The sequence below is a fragment of the Cryptomeria japonica genome, chromosome 6 (genome assembly GCF_030272615.1).
Source record: "Cryptomeria japonica chromosome 6, Sugi_1.0, whole genome shotgun sequence".
Lineage (NCBI taxonomy): Eukaryota > Viridiplantae > Streptophyta > Pinopsida > Cupressales > Cupressaceae > Cryptomeria > Cryptomeria japonica.
Genome location: NC_081410.1, coordinates 220,817,784 through 220,834,491, shown reverse-complemented (window position 1 = coordinate 220,834,491; position 16,708 = coordinate 220,817,784). Strand labels below are relative to the sequence as shown.

Here is a 16,708-nt window from a genome sequence, read left to right as displayed (position 1 = left end):
TCTATATATACAACATGGATCCGTCACAAAAGACTACTTTTCTCTCTTGCACAAACTTGCTACTCCCATGCTCTTATATGTCTCCACTATGACACCCTAGCAACAAAACTTATAAACATTATCAGTTGTAGCACAACAATGGCCACTCCTATACTCGTAGACATTTCTCAAACACCCCAACCCTAGTAAAAGAAATTCCCCTACAAGGCAATAGAGACAAATCCAAAGGGGGCATTCTGTAAAGTGCCTACAAATGTAATCTACACAAAAGATATAAGTATATTCACGCACCGCCGTTAAAAATAGAACACAACAAATTTGAAGCCCTAAGGCTCACTCGACTACATCCAGGAACACATAACTATCTTCTCCAATACAGCCGCATCACAGAAAGGAGGCTAGACATCAAGAAAGAATTCCCAACTTCACACAAGAAGAGGGGGGGGTCTGGATCTCCTAAGGTGTGCAGTTTTATCTTGGATACAGTGCATTCAATTGTTCATGTCATCTTCTTCCTATTACGAGTGGCAAGGAACAGAAGACAAATTAGTGAGCTAGCAAATGGTTAAAGGGAGGTGGTGGTGGTTGAAATTCAATTGATAGAACCTAAGTTTTCCTTCTTTGCTTTCTATGTGTTCCCATGGTAAGCTGCTGTTAATGTTATACTTTTTGGCCGTGTTCCACATAGTTGGTTGTCATTCTTGTACATAATAATAGGGCCAGCTATAGTCTAAGCTTTCATATGGTTTTTTGGTACAATTTATTTTTTTATGGGACTTATAATAACATATATCTACCTGAGATTTGTGGTAGGGCATCTCAGCTTTCTGGAATCTTTTTTTATTAATATACATGGGCCCCTAGGATCACTTTTATTATTCAGAAAGAAGATTGTATTCTCTCCAGTTAAGAAAAATCTATACAGAAATATTATGGACCATATATTCTTCCATGATTGTGAATTGCATTCCAGTTGCGGTTCGAAGGTTTCAAATCAAAGTCCCAAGGAAGCTGAAGGGGTGATCCTTCACCATCCAACATTCAAAATTCATCTGATTGACAATACTGGGATAACTTATCAACTGGATCAAATTTACACTTGGCATTCCAGAAGGCATTAAGATGGGACATGAGGGCAGAATTCAAAAATTACCAATTGCTTCTAAAATTTCGCTCTTGCCTCAGGTTTTTCAATGATACAATTCTCTATGATGCACTGACATTGTGAGACTATATACATTTCAAGTCCATACAAAGAAGTTATGAGATAATTGTAGGACATTTGGGCAATCCTCAGACAACAAAAATCTCATTTTCCAATACTGATCACATAAGCTCTCATTAGCAATACCTAAGCTTTCTCACAAGAGGAACTCTCTAACTATTCAAAGACTGCCTGTGTTTATCCTTTGGAACAACCTTATTGACCGGTTCAGATAGAAGTTAATAAAGCTGGCAGGGAAAATGCTTAGAAACCTTTGCAGGGTCAAGCTAATATGGAGGTTGCACAAAGACAAGGAGAAGCTTAGAATAAGGCACTTAAAAGACAAATACCTAGCTACATGAAGCCCACTGAGATTATTACAGCCATCAATAAGACTGCTGCACATGTCCAAAGAAGGTTTTTTATCCTATATTGTAACGTGATACACAGTTTCCTCCAATGATATGCCAGGTGTGGTGATTACATAAATTTCTGGGACCTGCCATCCATGAAAATACAGTAGAGTATGTTTATACTGCTTTGGGACAATAAATCCTTCATCTGTATTTCTTTAGCATTATGGCAAATCTCTTCTGACAATACGGTTTGGATCATAAATAAGTAGTGCTAAAGTTATGTAGTGTGTTTTTGTCACAGTCTAGTCTTAGAGGCAATAGGTATCTTTCTTTTTGAAGTATTTACCTCAATATTTGATATGCTTAAACTGATTCATCGCTGTTCTTCTAAACCCATAATATTTACTGAAGAAATCAGGTGATTACGGAAGGTTTCTAGTTCTAAGATGGGTGTTACAAGTTTTCCTCTAATGCATTTTAGAGAACCATTAAGGCATTGGGATCAGGCATATTTAAAGGAAGCAAAATAGAGCAGCAGATTAGACTACCAATGTTGGTAATATAGCTCAATAGCATAATAAGTACCTGAGAAAAGATAGTTGAAGAGTATACTAGATGTAATTCCTATACATTTTTAATAAAGGCCTTCAACATTAACAGGTGCAAAAGGTTCACTGAAGGCTCAGACAGAATGAGCCAACTTTATAAAATGCTACAGGAATGGCATAAACATTCGTCTGTTGAATGATTATATAAGCAGTTATTTTGGGCTCTCTTTTGCAGGACCATCTTTTGCATATCAAAAGAATGCCAAAGATCATTCACATCAATCAGAAACTTCCCTCTTATATTCTCTCAAGGCAATGTAGCTCTTCGAAGTCTCCTCCCATGTCTGTAAGGAGCAGGGAGCCACAAGCAAGGAGATCTGTTACAAAAAAGCAATTTGAAGTTCAAAGCAGACTCAAACCAATAATCTTGCTTACATTTCTACCATATAAAATGCTAGAGGGCTGCCTGTTGACTTTATATGAGTCCTCTCTTACATGTAAATAAGTTTTCCTCCCATGCTCATGTGTTTTCAGAATTCAGAGGCTGATCCTTTGGGAGGAATCATTGAGGAGTTCATCATACAGTCCATAATTGAATGATGTAATGAGAAAAGCTTGTCATCATGTGCTTAGGAAAACTGAGCATGTCTATTGATGAAACTGCAACAGACATTTGGAAGATATAATTGCAGAGATTGAAAACAGGCTAACAAATAATAGAAAGCAGAATTGTGGTTCATCATAGTGTTAGCAGAAGTGTTATTGCTTGAAGGATGTAGATCTGATTTACTTAAATTGTTTGTGCAGCTGCTAAAACTGGGGATCTGCTGATTGGTGATGTGATGATCAAGTCAGGAATCTTTAAAACTGTGTCATATGTACCCATGAAATCTTGCTGGAGTTAAGAAGAGATTTTCAAGAATTTCAAAGACATCACAGCAAAATATGATTACTCTTTCTGCATACATCTCAGAAGACTCAATTATTAGGTATGCCTAACTTTCAGTGTCTACAAGTCTTCTCAGATTCTTGTCTGTTATGCTAATGTATATGTCCCTCTGGTTTATATATATGATTGATACCTGGTATCTTTTGTTCCTTTTGTATAAAAAAATCTGGCTATTAAGCTGTCCACCCATGCTTTGACGGAGTTCATATGTAATCATCATGGGTATCAATACTATCAGTACATATGATTTAACTGTATACTTCTGATTTTGATTAATATAAATTGTTTTTATTCTTTCCAAAAGAAAATTAATGGCAATAAAATGAAAGCAATATTAGAGACAAGATAGATGGAAGAATATTTCATTAGATTAGCAATCAATAATCTAAAACTCCTCTGATATCAAAGTAGAACTAATCAAGATAAAATATTAAAATGTACATCCACCTGTTGACCTTTAGCAGCAACTGTAAAGGAAGGAAGAAGGCCCCCTTTAGTATTAGATTTCTGTAAATTCTCTTGTACTCTTTCTCGCACTTGTCGAACAACTTTTTCTATATCCTCATTATTTTCTTCTGAAAAGGATATTGCATCTGTGGTCCCTGAGATTTGGTTCTCATTCTATGCAGTCAAGAAACAATATGAGCATAAGTTCCTTAGATATGTGGAGAAGAACCATATTCAAATAAATAACACACAATGACAACCCTTGTTCAGAAGGAAAGGATGTAGAAAGAGTGTAGCAATGGAAACTAAACATCAGGAATAATGTTTACTTGAAAATAAAAAATTACTGAAACCATGAAGCCTATAAAACATAATGTTAAAATTTTGGAAGATCTGCTAGCATACATCATTGGCTTCTGCAAAAGCAACATTTAATGAAGTGTTAACTGTAACCAATCCGACACTGATAACTGTTGCCAAAACAGAACCAAAGACTTTGGATAAGTCATAAGCAATTTCTGATTCAGGCATTCTGGGTCCTCTGAATCTACTTGAATTTGAAAACAGAATCCCGTATAGATGGTGGAACCCTGCGGCAGTGCAAGAATATTAAATCAATTGATAAGCACTACTGGAAACAAAAGCCTGTATGCAAAAGCAATTTAGCACACTTTAAATCTAAAAAACACTCAAAATATTTCATCAATCATCTTTCTATGGTTTGGCTACATTATGAACTCCTTCCATATCTCATAAGGGAAATTGTGTAATATATTACTCATAACAGCAACAATCTTTGACTCAGAAAACCAAAAGTATAATTGTAATTCAATTAATCAGGATCAAATCAGGGAAAAAGTGGGGAATTAAAAAATGCTGAAATTTTCATAAATATAGGAATTAATTTACACTACATTAATTGCATAGAGACAGAAAATGAAACAAACTAAGAGAGTAAAACATGATAAATCAATTTTGTTCATTAATTTTGAGGTTGCCGATTACAATGCATAATACAGTCATTCTTTGTCTCTAAGTTTGAAATTCAAACCTACAAATGAATTAAAAATTACATAAAAAATAGAGTAAAAAGTATAAGGCTACAATCCACTAAGATAAAAAGTATGGGGCTAAAATCCACTAAGGTGCTATATATCATGATGTTGAAGCTCCAGCATCATAGCTCACATTCAATTTGCCTGCAGTCATGTTCATCAAATGCCTTGTCCAAGATGACCAGGTCCTTGTGTAATGTCCCTTCTGATATTTTTATTAACTCTTGAATTTTTATTGTATTCCTTTCTAAGCATTACCAAGGTAATATTGCAATACTAACCAGCGCCAGATGTATACTAATATCAATGATCAAACTTCTTGCATAACCAATATTAATATTGCAATGTGCAACTCACTAACAAAACAACAGACTGGTATTAACTAAATACTTAATACTAATGTAAATAGCTGCATACAGCCAACCCTTCTGCATTTGTGATTCAAAATCACCTAGATAAACAAGTAACACCAAGTTTCAACTTACAAGACTGTAGTAGTTGTGACCAGGGTAAAATAGACTTGCAAAAACAAACGATAATTGCCAATACAAACTGCTGTTCTAAATATAATAATTGTTGATACAAACTGCTGTTATAAATACTCCTCACAATGACAGGTACTGTAAAGGCCTTGTAACGTCACTAAATTGTTATTGTAGCAGCACTGTAACAAACTGAAACTAGAAATAAATTGTGATCTTTTAGCACAAATGTGATTCCTGAATGAAATCACCTCAAAAGAACAAAAGGGTTTTCATCCTCCAACCTAGACTAAAAAACAAAAGGGTTTTTTGTCCTCCAATCTAGACTGAAAAACAAGAGGGTTTTGTCTTCATCCTTGGGTGAGAAAATAAACAAAAGCACTCAAGCTCTGAAAAAAGGTTCGATTTTAATAAACAATCCATACTTTCCTTTGAGCAATTCTTTTCCTTCTATAAATTTTGGCCTCTTTTAATTTGAATTCTCTTCCCCCCCCCCCACCAAAAAAAAGAACAAAAAAAATTCCTTCCAAAAAGTGTCCACTTGAGATACTTTTAAAAAAAATATTACGTTAGGCCTTATTATGTCTCATTTAGATGGTTCACTTTATAATAATACTATTTAAGTTGTTATTTTATAATGTTCTAAAATTAAGTTACTAGGATTAACTTAAAATATTATTATTGATAGGTTTTTCCCTAACTTTATCCCTTAGCCTAAGGGAAGCAAAGAAATAGGCTACAAATCTCCCAATTATTGTAATTTTGAAAAGGGGACATGACACTACCTTTCTTAGAATCAATTAGCCTCAAGCAATTGCAATGAGGTTTTTCTAATGCACCAATTATTATGTTGTTCTCTTGTTCCTCAAACTCTTCTCTTAGGTATCAATGATGGCCTTTTGGGACCAAGATCAACTTAGCTTCATCATCCAGCGGAGGAAACTTTGCCGATGGAGTGATGTGCTGCCCAAGTGCCCTTTTGAGACACAAAACATGAAATATGTTATGAATGCTAAAGTGTTCTAGCAACTAGAGCACATAAACAACCTCCCCAATCCTTTGCCTAATATTGTATGGCTCGTAGAAGAGATGCTTGAGCTTCTCAAGTCCACTTATTTTGAAAGAAGACTATTTATATGGTTTGTAACCTCAATAAACCATGCCTCCGGCTCCAACCTCAAAAGTCTGCTCAATGCAATTCTAATCTGCATACACCTATAGATTTTGTGCTTATTGGAGATTATCTTTGAGTGACTACTAATTTTCTTGGCTTTGCTTGACCAATTCTCTAGCTCCTAGCACTCTACTGGCTATGATAACCAAATCAACAAAATTTAAAGTGTTAGAATATATAAAGCCCTAAATGGAGTTATACCAATGGGCATATGATGTGAATTATTGTAGCAATGCTCCCCTAGATAAAGTTCATTGATCCATGTTTTTTGTTTCCTTGATACATAATTTCTCAAATCCCTCTTAATCACTTATTCACAATCTTTGTTTTCCCATTCGTTTGAAGGTCATGACTGTTACTAGGTATGAATTTGGTTCCTACCAAATGAAAAAGCTCTTTCAAAAACAAACTAAGGAACTTGCTATCTCTGTTACTAACTATGTTCTTAGGCAACCCATTAAGTCTAAATACTTCTCTAAAACACAATCAAGCTACTTGTGATGTCTTGGACTTTTGTACTCAAAAGATATTGCAAAGAAATTAGCATATTTAGCGAGTCTATCTACTACAACAAATATGCAATCCTTACCTTGAACCCTTGAAAGGCCATTGATGCAGTCCATAGAAATGCCCTCCCATTGTTTATTAGGGATCAAAAAGGGCTATAGTATACCTATTGGAAACACCCACTCTGTTTTAATTTAGTGGTAGGTAACACACGCTTTGATGTGTTTGAAGAAATCTCCCTTGAGTCCTCTACAAGAAAATCTCTCCCTAATTTTCTTGCAAGTCTTGAAGTATACTGGGTGGCATGCCAAGGGTGTCTCATAAATCGCTCTCAAGACTTTATTCCTCAGCTTTGATTCTGGGATGAGATAAGACTCTATCCTTGTAAATGATGAGATCAATTGCTACCTTATACCCATCATCTTGTAATTTTCCCTCAAGGACCTCAGTAAAAATGTGGTTTTTGCATACTCTTTTATTATAATCACTTTCCAATCAAAAAAGATATCAAACATAAAGAATAAAGTTGGTTTTGTAGATAGGGCATCAACTACAACATTGTTCTTACCCTTAACATACTCTGAATCAAAATCATAAGCCTAAAGTTTAGTCACCCATTTTTGCTATTTGTCATTCAATTTCTTTCTGGCTAAGGAAGAATTTCAAGTTGTAGTTAGTCTTAACCATAAATCTGCTACCAACTAAATAATGCCTAAATTTGACCAGGCATGCATGATAGCCAAATCTCCTTATCACAGATTAAGGATCCTTTCTCTATCTCTTTGAGCTTTTGACTCTCAGATGCTATGGGATGTCCATTCTGTATATATACTACGACAATCCCTTCTCCTTAAGCATCAGAGTCTAATACAAAGGAAGGTGAGAAATCTAGAGCAACTAACATAGGCCATGAACTCGTTGCCTACTTGAGTTTGTCAAAAACTTAGAAGTTGAATTTGTCCATATAATGGCTTCCTTCTTTGTTAAATCTGTCAATGATACTGACAATCATGAGAAACCCCTACCAAACCTCTAGTAGTAACTACAAAGACCAAAAAATACTCTCAACTATGTCAAGGTTTGGAGGATGCCACTCTAAGATTGCTTGTATTTTTTAATGATCCACTTGGGCACCTTGGGCACTAATGATACGCCCCAAGTACAAAATTTTCATCATCTCAAACCCATTACTTGGATGACTTGGTGAAGAAAGACTATTATTCAAGAATGCCAAGTACCTCAACTAAATGCCTCAAGTGATCTTCTCAAGTCTTGTTGTAGATAAGAATGTCATCAAACAATACTAGCACACATTTCCTTGATTGATGAACCCCTAATTTATACAAGACCGAACAATAGCAAGTGCATTTGTCAAGCCAAGGGACATGAACAGAAACTCATAGTACCCAAAATGGCACTTGAAAGTTGTGTTGTGAACATCCTCCTCTTGTATGCTTATCTAATGGTACTTTGATTTGAGATCAATCTTGGAGAAGTATATTTCTCCATGAGGCTCATCCATCTCATTGATTCTAGAAATGGAGTACCAATTCTTGATTGTCTTCTTGTCAAGGGCTCTATAATCAATGCACGTCATCATCGTGCCATCCTTCTTAACCAAGACAACAGAAGAAGCAAAGGGACTAGAGCTTGGTCTAATGTATCCCATATCCAAAAGATCTTTGATTGCTTTCTCTATTTCCTCCTTGTGCCTTTTAAGATGGAGATAAAGAGTACTAATAATAGGTTTGGAACCTATCTCAGATTCCACTGCATGCCAAAATCCTCTATCAAATTGTATTATGCTGCCCTATTTGCCTTTATTTTTTGAATGTGTTTTTCAATGGTTTTGTGTAATGTCCCCTTATTCCCCTTATTAAAATGTTTAGGGCTTGTCTAATTTCTTATAAGAGGCTTATTGCTGCATATGATTCTTTTATTTGATAGAAATGTATGTATTGAATATGATGTACAAATGTAAATATCTGTTCTTTATCATGTAGTATTAATGCCCTTAGTTTAATGAATTATATAATGAAGAAATTGTTCAATGCAACTGTCTGCTACCTTTCTACACTAACTCGTAGATGTTCTATCTTAGACAATAAGATATAATTCCCTGATTTGAATGCAGTAGTAATGTTATTTATGGATATTGCCCTCATCAAACCAATGTCAATTATATGAACCTTATATCCTGAATGATTCAGACTATGTGTGCAATGCAACTGCTGATCTGTATATATTATATTTATCTGAATAAGAGAGTTTATGTTGATCTGACTGTATAGATATATCTAGATTATCGTTGTTCCTGATCTTTGACTACCACGTATTTTTGATGATCTAATACAAATTCCAAATGATATCTTGAATTCTGTTTCAGATTCCTGATATCGTATTCATGCCTGTGCAGTGATGGAGCTGTCTCTGGTTGGTATCCTTAATTCCTCATGTGTCTATGCCTTCTTATTTCTCTCCTTCCCTTGAGAACTTCCGACTAGGTTATTAATAATATCCCCATATCAACTAAGAGACACAACCTTTAGAATAGATATCTCTTTTAAAGCGTCTTTTCAATAACTAATCGCTGCTTTTTATACACATTAATCATCTGCAAAGACCTCCTTAATGGTAATCATTGCCTTTTGCCTTTTTTCCACATAGAGTCACAAACTTAATCGCTGCTTTTGCCAAGTATCTTGTGTTAGACCTGTTGCCCATGAGTTAAAACTCGTAGCATCTATTTGCATCCCTTAAAAGAATCGCACTAAACTGATGTTTGGCTCTTAACAAATACATGCCATCTAGTCATATTCTTTAGCCAAAATCGTCATCTTACTCATTCTTTTTTCCTAATCGATGTCACTTAGTTAATTGTCTTTATGCTGAAAAGAGTCGCTCCTCTTGCTGCCTCGCTCATGATGTGAATTGTTGTCCAAACCCTTGTGGTTACTTTATCGCTGCACACTATTTTGTGATGAGATCATTATCTGTGTATTGCATACTTCCTTCTTCATTAATTGCTAACAAAGTCTTGTGTTTGTATTATAATTTGGATAGGGACATCACATTTTGAGATGACAAATAAAGTGCAGATAATAAAGTAACTTGCAGCAAATAAACAACTCAAAAATAAGACAATATTCAAAAATACATGTAGCTGAAAATTCCAAATTTTATTTCTGATCTGAATATATAAATTTCTTCAAATGTGAGAGCAACCCAAATCATCCATAACATTACATATCTATTTCAAATATACCCAAAAAATGTGGCATTGAAATCACTTGAACTATTCATAAAATTTGCACTCTGGCACACCCAAACTAGATGCCACCTTCATAGACTTCTTTAAAATCCACACAGATGATAAAGTAGGTTATTGCAGGTCCAAACACCTCAAAAACAGAAACTTATAGCCTCTCAAACCCTAGCCCCTCAACAAGCAAGGTGTACGGCCCTCCACAGAGAAGTACGACCAGCCTATAGAAGAGTACGGATAGCAAAAAGGGACCAGCAAACACACAATAACCTCTGCAAATCTCCTTATCAGTCACAACAAATATTATCCAACACTTTGAAGCTATGAGAACTAAAGAAGAAGATGATATCAAACTCCAATAATGCCTAGCTATGATCTTTGTGTGAAATCACCAAGATATTTTGTAGATTATATCTCTCAATAACGTGGACAATGTCACTTGCAAGGGATTTCATCCTCACAAACTTGAGAAGAACAATCTCCTCCAAGAGCAATAGCAATATCCGAAATATCAAACTCAGCATATCAGAAATGATCTCCAACTTTCTCTTTTATGTTTTCCCGGAAGGGGTAGGCCTCTCCCAAGTAGCCTTTTTACAATATTGAAATAAAATCAAAGACTTCATAAAGTGCCTTTAAGTCTCCAAAAGGCCCCCTTTATTAAATATTTGCATTGCACTTTAATCTTGGTGCTTAAATAGTATTAATTTTAAAATGTACTAACAATAGAGTTAAATATTAAATTTAACTTTATTAAATATTAACTTATCGTTTTAAAATAAAAACACTAAACTACACCAAATATCGAGCCAATGATATCTGCTGCTCCCATCAACATGTCTAAAAATAGAAATATTGACAACAGGCTAAATTGGTGCCCGAAATTGCCTTACTAAAATAGTATAGGAAAACTCATCCGAAATCACTCCAGAAAAGGGTGTTACGCTCATCATAACTGTTGAAGCTCAAATAAACATCTGATACTGCTATCCCTCATTGTAACACATACTTTCTGCAGAAGTATCATCTGACTGTGGGTAGGCTTCCCACCGTGGTTTTTCCCTTTCCGGGTTTTCCACGTACAAATCGTGGTGTTATGTGGTATGGTTGCTTTGCATTGATTATCTGGTTAATTGTTAAGTTGTATTGTTTACCGGTATCTGTTCCTACCGGCATTTGTATGTGCTTTACCAGTACCTTATTTGTTTAAGGTTGTATTGTGGATTAAAAGTTATAATCTGTTAACAACTGATTCACCCCCCCCCCCCCCCCCCCCTCTCAGTTGTTCACCGGTTATCCTAACAATTGGTAGCAGAGCTTTGGTCCTCTTTTGCAGAAGCTTAACCGCTTGAGGTAGATCCTATGGCAACTAACACTTCTAATCCACCAGCAACTATTTTCAGAAGAGAAATCCCTAAGCTTGATGGAACAAATTATGGGATATGGAAAATTCAAATGGAGACTCGTCTTAGATGTCTTGGCAAGGATATTTGGGAGATCATTGAGAAAGAATACACACTTTATGATCCGACATCTAGCAATCCTGCTCCTGCAGACTTGGATAAGAATATTGAAAATGATTGCAGAGCTAGAGAAGCCCTCTTGTGTGCACTTACTAATCAGCAGATCATGGGATTGGCTCATAAATCATCAGCTAAGGTTATGTGGGACAAATTACAAACTTTGAATGAAGGTGATCCTACTGTCAAAATCGCTAAACTTGATGGTTACCGGGTGAGATATGAAAACTTGAAAATGGAAGATAATGAAAGAATTGTTGTGTTTATGGAAAGAGTAAATGAGATTGTTATGGGAATTCAATGTTGTGGAGGATTTCTAAGTGAAAATGAAATAGTTTCCAAAGTCTTGAGAACCCTTCCACCGGCTTACAAGATGAAGGCAACTGCAATTAATGAGTTAAGAACAATGGCAAACACTTCAGTTAACAGAGACATTCTGATTGGGAAATTATCTGCTTTTGAGCTTGAAGAATTTGGATCTTCTGGAGCTGTAAAGTCTGAACCTGCTTTTCATGCATCATCATCATCATCATCATCATCATCATCATCTACCGGCAAAAGTGATTGGAAAGCCCTATATGCAAAAGAATTGGAAGACATGAGGAAAGAAGATGAAGAGCAACTTGAAGCCTTATTTGCTAGAAGAGTACCTAAAGGACCAACTGGAAATAAGTATGAAGGAAAAGCACCTTTTAAATGTTTTGCATGTAATAAGATTGGTCATTTTGCATCTAAATGCCCTAAAAGGAATGCAAGGTTTGAGGAAAGAGTTAAGAAATCTTTTAAGCCTAACCAGAACAAATATAGATTCAACAAAAGTAAACAATGCTACATAGCAGATGAGGAAGGAGTAACTGATGACTCTGGAGATGAACCGGCAAAAGACTCTGCTAGTGGATCTGAAAATGGAAAAGAATGGGTGTTCTATGCTTTGAAAGAAGATGAACCGGAACCGGCTATCAAAAATGAAGAAAAGGCCCTGGCAACAAAAGTTGAAGATAAGGATGAATGGGTAATTGATAGTGGATGCTCACATCATATGACTGGAGATAAAGGGAAATTTCTGTCCCTGCAAGAATACAATGGCGGTCAAGTCAGATTTGGAGATGACAAGGCATGTATGATCAAAGGTAGAGGTATTATTTTTTTGGATGGCAAAGCATAATACTGATAATGTCTATTATGTAGAAGGTTTAAAGCATAATCTTTTGAGTGTTGGTCATTTGGTTGATAAGGGTTTTCAACTTCAGTTTGAAGATAGAAAATGCAAAATCATTAACAAGACTGGTTTGGAGATTGCAACCGGTATTCAGACAGGAAGTAATATCTTTCACTTGAACACTGGTAATAAGACATGTTTAATTGCTCATATTGATGAGAGTTGGCTATGGCATAAGAGGTTGTGTCATGTTAATTTTGATTGTATTGTTAAGATCAGTTCAACTAAGGCAGTTAGAGATATACCTAAGATTATGAAGCCTCATTATCCGGTATATAAGGAATATCAATTGGGTAAGCAAGTTAGAAGTTCTTTTAAGAGCATACATGATAAATTTAATGATGTACTTGATTTGATTCACACTGACTTATGTGGTCCAGCAAGGACTAGAAGCTTTCAAGGTAATAAGTATTTCATGTTGATTATTGATGACTATTCTAGAATGATGTGGGTGACTTTTCTAAGGGAGAAGTTTGAAGCTTTTGAGAAATTCAAGATCTTTAAAGCGAAGGTTGAAACTAAAACTGGTTTGAAAATCAAATGTCTAAGATCAGATCATAGCGATGAGTTCACTTCTCATGAATTTAACAGTTATTGTGAGACAAATGGAATTAGGAGACAGCTATCTGCACCAAGGACTCCTCAGCAAAATGGAGTAGTGGAAAGAAAGAACAGAACCATTTTGGATGCAGCTACATCTATGATAATGGAAGCCAAATTGTCTCATATCTACTAGAGAGAAGCAGTGAGCACAGCAGTCTACACATTCAACAGAGTTCACATCAAAGGTGAAACCGGCAAGACCTCTTATGAACTATGGTTTGGACATACACCTATCGTTAAGTATTTCAGAATTTTTGGAAGTAAATGCTATGTCAAAAGAGATGATTCAATTGGAAATTTTGATCCTAGATGTGATGAAGGGATATTTCTTGGTTATTCAATTCAGAGCAAAGCATATAGATGTTATAACTAAAGATTGCAGAAAACTGTGGAGAGTGCTAATGTGAAAGTGGATGAACACTATAGAAATCATTCTATATCATATGACAGGGAACCGACAGTGGAAATGATCATAACTGAACCGGCAATGCCTCAACCGGTACAGGAAGCTGAGACAGTTACACCGACACAATCAAAAAATTCAACTCTGACTGATGATCAAAGTAGTGAACCTGAAGTTCAAAAGACACCAAGGTATGTAAGATTAAATCATTCTGAAGATCAAATTATTGGACATAGGAACAAGGGAGTTATGACAAGAAGAAAACTGGCAAATGAAGAGGTATGTCTTATTTCTCAAGTTGAACCGGCAACTGCTATTGAAGCTTGTAAGGATAAACATTGGTTAAAGCTAATGGAAGATGAATTAGATTAGATAGAGAAAAATGAGACTTGGTCTTTAGTTCCCCGGCCTAAAAATAAGAATGTTATTGAAACTAAATGGGTTTTTAAGAATAGACTAAATGAGGATGGTCAAGTTGTAAGGAACAAGGCTACATTGGTTTGTAAAGGATATTCTCAAATGGAAGGAATTGATTATGGTGAAACATTTCCACCTGTAGCTAGAATTGAAGTTGTTAGACTATTTCTTGCCTATGCAGCTTACAAAAACTCTAAGGTTTATCAAATGGATGTTAAATGTGCATTTTTGAATGGTGAGCTTGAGGAAGAAGTTTACATTGAGCAACCTGATGGATTTTCACTGACAGATGATAAAGATATGGTTTGCAGATTGAAGAAAGCTTTATATGGATTGAAACAGGCTCCTAGAGCTTGGTATGCAAAGGTTGGATAAATATCTTTTGAAGCTTGGTTTTACTAAAGGCAGTGCTGATAGTAATCTATATTATAAGATCACTGATAATGATATTCTGATTATTGAAGTATTTGTTGATAATATCATTTTTGGAAGAGAAGATAAATTGTGCATGGAATTTGCTAACAACATGAAGAATGAATTTGAAATGTCCATGATTGGTGAGGTGAAATTTTTCTTAGGTTTACAGATTACTCAAACTGACAAAGGCATTTTTATCTGTCAAACTAAGTATATGAGGGAATTGTTGAAGAAGTTTGGTATGGATAATTCCAAACCGGTAAGTACTCCTATGGTGACAAGTGAGAAATTATCTATCAAGGATACTTCTACACCGGTAAATCCGACAAGGTATAAGTCTATAATTGGTGGTCTGTTATATCTGACTCAGACTAGACCTGATATTATGAATGCAGTAAGTATTGTTTCAAGATATCAAAGTAATCCTAAAGAAAATTATGAATGTGCAGTAAAGAGGATATTTCGGTATTTGCAAAGAACAACAAAATATGGTTTATGGTATTCTAAAAATGATGATTTCACTTTATGTGCATATACTGACTCAGATTGGGCAGGAGATACTAATGACAGGAAGAGCACTTCTGGTGCAGCTTCCTTTCTTGGAAAGAAACTGGTTTCATGGATCAGCAAAAAACAGTCATGCATTTCTTTATCTACTGTAGAAGCTGAGTATGTTGGAGCAGCAACTAATTGCACTCAAGTCTTGTGGATGAAGCAAATGATGAAGGATATCAGGGTAAATTGTAGTGAACCAGTAGTTATCTACTGTGATAACTCTGCAGCTATTGACATGTCTAAGAATCCGGTATTTCACTCTAAGACTAAGCATATTTCAATAAAGTATAACTTTCTGAAAGACAAGGTACAAGCAAAGGAAGTCAAATTGGTTTATGTGAACACTAAAGAACAGATTGCAGATATATTCACTAAACCACCATCTAAGGAATCATTTGAAAATTTGAGAGACAGATTACGGGTTTCTGCCCCTCCGACAGAGACTTGATTGATGAAGTTTGTCATCAGTCTGACATGCATTATCAGAGACATTATTCATTCCGGCACTGATGAGTGGTGATACTACTCAGGGGGAGTAGTCAGCTTTGAGGTTCAGAGGTTTATATGATTGCTTTGATATTTTTTGTCAGATTTCTAGCATTGATGTCAAAAGGGGAGTGATAGTAATGTGAAAAATCATTCAGAACCTTACAGAGACGTCATTCACAGGGGGAGAGCTATTGATATTCAGGAGATTGTTGGTTGTCTTCCACAAGGGGAGACTTGTTTGGCACTTCTTGGTACTTGGATGTTTTTCACATCTAGTGTTGCCATCAATGCCAAGGGGGGAGATTGTTGGCATTATGGATTAATTGATTATGTGTTGCATTGATGTTTTGTCATTGATGTCAACACTAGCTGTTATTATTGGTTACCGGTAGACAGGTTTTGGTTACCGGTAGAAGATCTAGTGTAACCGGCTAAAGAGACTATCTGTTGGACAATTCCAGCATGTTTGGATCAGTGAAGTATGTTTGATTTCATGTGTTATATGCTCCATGAGCATGTTTTGGTCAGTTGATATTGGTTTCGTAATCGGATGCTATCATACACTTTGGTAAACCCTTACCGGCACTGGTTTAAGGCTTTACCGGCAGGGCTTTCATTGAGGAATCGTGACAGGATGCATAATTGGTGTTGGTGCAGCTTCTTCATGGATTTCAAGATGCTGAAGATGTTCTTTGATCGTGCTTCAACTGCTTGAAGACATTGCTTTGGCGTGATGGACCCAGAATAGGTCCGGTATCTATCTAGGTTATGGACCGGTATCATGCTAACGTGTACTCTACACATTACCAGGATGTTTCGAGATGATTTATGAATTTGTTATTATTGTTTTAATCTTAAGCCGACATGGCATATCATTGTAATATGGAATTATGTAATGATCTTATTGTAATATCTTTTAGGTGGCCGACCTAATTGGTTTAGGCCTTAGGGTTTGTATAAATAAGAGGTAGAAACTCTTTGTAGTGTATCATGGTTATTGAAAAAGGTCATGGTCAAGGAATGTAATGTGCGAATATTGTAATATCATTCAGGCAGAGGAGTTGGTCAATCATTGGTGATTGAATTGGATTCAGAAGA

General features: G+C 35.7%; 1 protein-coding gene across 4 annotated transcripts in view; it reads right to left on the bottom strand.

Annotated features, from left to right (window-relative positions):
- Window positions 1-16,708, bottom strand: part of LOC131071435 (cell division control protein 48 homolog C) — a 352,754-nt gene that overhangs the window by 324,942 nt on the left and 11,104 nt on the right. For all 4 annotated transcript variants that reach the window (XR_009112514.2, XM_058007265.2, XM_058007266.2 and 1 more), the window contains exons 2-3: window positions 3,910-4,094; window positions 3,505-3,678 (exon numbers count right to left, since the gene is read on the bottom strand). Coding sequence is in view for 3 of the 4 variants with exons in the window: in XM_058007265.2 (XP_057863248.2) it covers window positions 3,505-3,678; window positions 3,910-4,094 (359 nt within the window). In the remaining variant the exon portion in view is untranslated. The remainder of the gene's footprint in view (window positions 1-3,504; window positions 3,679-3,909; window positions 4,095-16,708) is intronic.